The sequence below is a fragment of the Octopus bimaculoides genome, chromosome 1 (assembly GCF_001194135.2).
Source record: "Octopus bimaculoides isolate UCB-OBI-ISO-001 chromosome 1, ASM119413v2, whole genome shotgun sequence".
NCBI lineage: Eukaryota > Metazoa > Mollusca > Cephalopoda > Octopoda > Octopodidae > Octopus > Octopus bimaculoides.
Genome location: NC_068981.1, coordinates 117,615,874 through 117,620,356, shown reverse-complemented (window position 1 = coordinate 117,620,356; position 4,483 = coordinate 117,615,874). Strand labels below are relative to the sequence as shown.

The 4,483-nt window shown below is 37.4% G+C and overlaps 1 protein-coding gene across 1 annotated transcript in view; it reads left to right on the top strand.

The window, feature by feature from the left end:
- LOC106882841 (pappalysin-1) overlaps positions 1 to 4,483 on the top strand; it is a 160,480-nt gene that overhangs the window by 120,783 nt on the left and 35,214 nt on the right. The window contains exons 10-12 of the mRNA XM_052969768.1: positions 105 to 274; positions 2,173 to 2,301; positions 2,907 to 2,998. Of these exons, the coding sequence (XP_052825728.1) occupies positions 105 to 274; positions 2,173 to 2,301; positions 2,907 to 2,998 (391 nt within the window). The remainder of the gene's footprint in view (positions 1 to 104; positions 275 to 2,172; positions 2,302 to 2,906; positions 2,999 to 4,483) is intronic.

Genomic DNA, 4,483 nt, shown 5'->3' with positions numbered 1-4,483 from the left:
TATATATATATATATATATATATATGAATGTGTGTATTTTTGTTATCATGTGCGTAGTCTACTGTGTGTATAAATAAAAATATATGTTGGTTATTTTTTCACAGATTCGCGTATACACAAATAACGGGTATGTAGGCATTGACGCCATTCAGCTAGTTTCGACACCTGCAAGTGCCAGGGTTTGTAACAGCTGCCGACCAACAAAATACCAAGTGATAAGAAATCCAAAATTTCCAAGACCTGTATATACCAGTAACACGATGTTTACAGATAGGTACGAGTTAAATATTCTTAACGTCCTAATATCTCCATAATTCATTCGTTCGTAATCTGAACCTTTCTTTCGGTCAATTAATGACTCCCATATATAACAGGTCAATCTCAGGACTGTAAATTGCTAAAAGTTTTTCGTTCGTTTCTCTCTACTGCACCACTTAACATTGGCTTCCTCTCCCCAACTTCATTCTGCACAAATGTGTAGTATATTTTCGAGTAGGTGGGTATAATGGATTTTTTGATACTAAATGATTGACTCGCAACACAAATTTCTCGTACGTGTATCAAGTTGTTCGATCACCTGCATAATCTCCTTATTGAGTTAACATGCACGTTCATCCTTGCTCTGATCCAAGTAGGATTAGTTTGACACACTTGTGACATGCTTAGAACCATGAATTACTGGTATAGTCCAAACGACGGGCTTCTATAGTTTCCGCATACCTAAATTAAATCACAAGGCTTGCATCAACCGTAGTCTATGATAAATGAATTATCCTAAGATATCATGCAATGGGATCGAACCCTGAACATCAGGGTTGTAAAGCGAACTTCTTAACCGTTTTGCGCCTATTATATTTAATATAGTGTCATCGACAAGCTACAAATTAACAAAATATCTATTGTTGAGTTGTACATGTAATACAAATGATCATTTCCATCTGTCTTTTTTTTTCTACTTTCTTTATACTACCAAAGAAAGTGAAAAGAAGTCGCTATATTTATATTTATATCTTCCTTCATAATATAATCAACATGAGTGAAGTAATATGGTTTCAATGATTTCACTGTTTCCATTACGCAAGTACACATATTGGTTGAAGAGATTTGCTTCCTTATCACGTGGTCCTCACTTCGATACTACTATGTAGTGGCTTAGAATAATCAATTCTTTTATGGCTGCGAAATTTCTCTTAAATTCTGAATGAGACTGAGTAGAAAATATTGTTCGGTATCCTCTAAGATTTTATGTGCACATAATTGTTCAAGGATGATAAACTTAATGCTTTGAAACTGATTCAATGTCACCATTGTTCATGATTTACATAATTACACGTAAATCACTAATTGTTATAATCTTGATATTTAGGTACCCGAATTTTCGTTATGTTGCTATTAAACACATACAAACATATTATTACAATCTATGCAAACAATAATGTCACATGTTTTATTGCACATAAATGTATGCATATATGTCATTGTAAGCTATCCAGAGTTTTTTTATGACAGGAAAAAGAATCAGAAATATTGTCAGAGATACTCAATATATTGTATAGAAAGTTTTGTACATCCAAAATATAAATCTCATTTCGAAGTTCCTTCAATAAGTTCCATTTAACATATATTCGTAGGTAAAAAATATATGCAGTGTATATGTATAAATATGTACCCTCGCACTTATACAAAAATTCAAAAGTATAAGCCTATATTCATTACTATCTATACACAGAAGCTCTCCCATACATGCATACATGTGCAGGTGCACACGCATATTCTCATCTGCATGGATCCTAAATCCAATCACCTACTCACAAACATAAGCATCTCCACACATACATATAAATGCAATGGATATATCATATGAGCGTTTGTGTGCAAGTATGTATTATGTATGTTTTGTTTTGTTCCTTTTTCTCTTTTTAATTTAGAGTTAATTTTGACCGGCCACCTGCTTGGTAGCAAGATTGTGAAAGAAAGCATTTTGTTTTGTTCATTAGTCTTACTTTTAATAGTGTGTCTCACCTCACCTAAGTGCTATGTTGTTTCGACACTTTCGTGTCAAATTATCAAATATTTGGTCAGTTTAATTCTTGACCCATTGTGTATTCGTCGTTGGCTTGATTATTCTCCGTTTACACAAATTGAATTCACATCTTCTTTTCTTTATTACAGATCTGTAAAGCGCGGAGCGAATTATAGTTACACAATCCAAGTTAATATCGGAAACAAAAAGAGTACCTTATCACCATCCCTTTATTATTACCACGGTCAGCCATTTTGTGGCAACGGAAGGGTAGAAAGGTTTGTTTGCACCGGTTTTCATTCCTAAGGCAGTACGCTCATATCTATTACAAGTTTATAACTACATTTAAATACACATATGATTAGTACATACGCCCACAGACCACATTGTGCTCAGATTGGCTAAAATCGAGAGCGACAGATATGTATTTCACCGTTGCTACTGTTTGTCAATGTCGCGTACTCGTATCACCACGAAACGAAATTTTTATTAGTGTACAGGCTTATTAAACTTTTCCGAGCAACTTCGAAATTTCGACCAGATGCATTTCGCCCAAACTGTTTGAAGAAAGCTAACAGGCTGAAATTTAATTTCTGAGACACTATCAGCACGTTACTTGTAAAACTTGATAAAACCTAGGATACTGAGACACACACACATACACACACACACACACACACACACACACACACACACACACACACACACACACACACACACACACACACACACACACACACACACACACACACACACACACATTCATACACACATTCACACACGCGCGCACGCGCGCAAACACACACGTATACATAGAGCCTAATTTCATTCGATACAACATTACTTACTGTGCAACACTTTCCTTTGATTTCATTTTTTAAAGCCAACTTGCAGAATCATGTGATGATGGAAATGTCCACAACGGAGATGGATGCACAATGCATTGCCAGGTAGAAAAATTCTACAGGTGCAAAGGTACCGTATTTCTGATAATTCTATACATATTAAGGGTACCCAAAACAACCCAGAATATTATTATTTTGCAATATTATTTTATTCACTTAATTTTACATGTTTACACTTTTATCGCCTTCAAAGTATTATCCATTTGAAGCAATGCGTCGTTCCAGACGCGTTTTTCACTGTTCGAAGCAGTCCTGAAACTCATGCGAAGTGATGCTTTTTAATGGCTTCGTCGTTTTTTCTTCACCTCTCCCACGTCCACAAAACGTTTTCCTTTAAGGACATTTTTTTGTTCGGGGTAAAAATATGTTGCAGGGAGCAAGATTGTGTGAATAAGGAAGGAGGGGTAAGCAGGATCATGCCATTTTTAAAATCAAAAACTGTCTTATACGCTAGGTGGTGTGTCAAGTGTATTGTCGCTATGAAACTACCATTCTTCACTTTGCCACATGTAGAGGCATTTTCGTCTCACTGCGTCTCGCCAATGCTTCAGAACAGCCAATTAATGTCTAGTTGACAGTTTAAACAGGAGGAACAAATTCTGTGTGGACAATTACTTTCGTATCAATGAAACGAATCAGCATCCTCTTGACATTCAACTTCACTTGACCCGCTTTGCGGGTAAGGGCGTGTTGACATTGAATGCTTCCATTGATTTGATTGCTTCTACGTTTCCATGTCATAGCCGTAGCACCAGCTTTCCTCACTAGTGATGATTTTCGAAAAAAGCTCTGGATCAACTTCAAACTGTTCTTATATTTCACAGCAAGCATTCAATCGTGTCTGCTTTTTATCCTCCGTGAGCAACGAAGCACACCGCTCTTTTCATTCCTCGCTCAAAATTCGTTGACAGGGGCTCCAGAACATACAAGTGATATGAATGAGTTCGTCATTTGTTCGGTAGTGGTCCTCCAAAATCAGTTCGTGAATTTTCGCGATGTTTTCATTCGTTCGGGAGGACGACAGTCGCCCTGAACGAGGTTGGTCTTCAAGCAACAAGTGTTTATTCCTAAAGCGTGAAGACCAGTCGTAAACCTGTCTTTTGCTCATGGCGTCCTTGTAAGCTGTTTGATGCATGGCACCTGTTTCGGCCGCTGTTTTCCCCAGCAGAAAACAAAATTTCACGAAGAGAAGCACGTTGTTCCTTCGTTTCAGCCATCACAAAAATCGACAAAGAGGGGAGAAGCAATGCAAAGCAAAGATATACCACGACACTAGTCAGCAGACTAATGCCTGAGGCGCGCATCAAGTGGCTTCTAGCGGCGGAATCCTGAACTACAACAGACTTGTCCAACAGAGAACGTTTCCGGTTACTTTTGGGTACCTCCTCGAATACATCTATGCTTTCAGTGATGCTGGTAGACATGTTGAATATAATATAGGGCGAGTCTTCATGATCTTCACATGACGTCGGCAATTTTTAAGAACATGTCTGATAAGCCACTCATGCTTAACGATAAACACAAGCACACACACACACACACACACACACACACA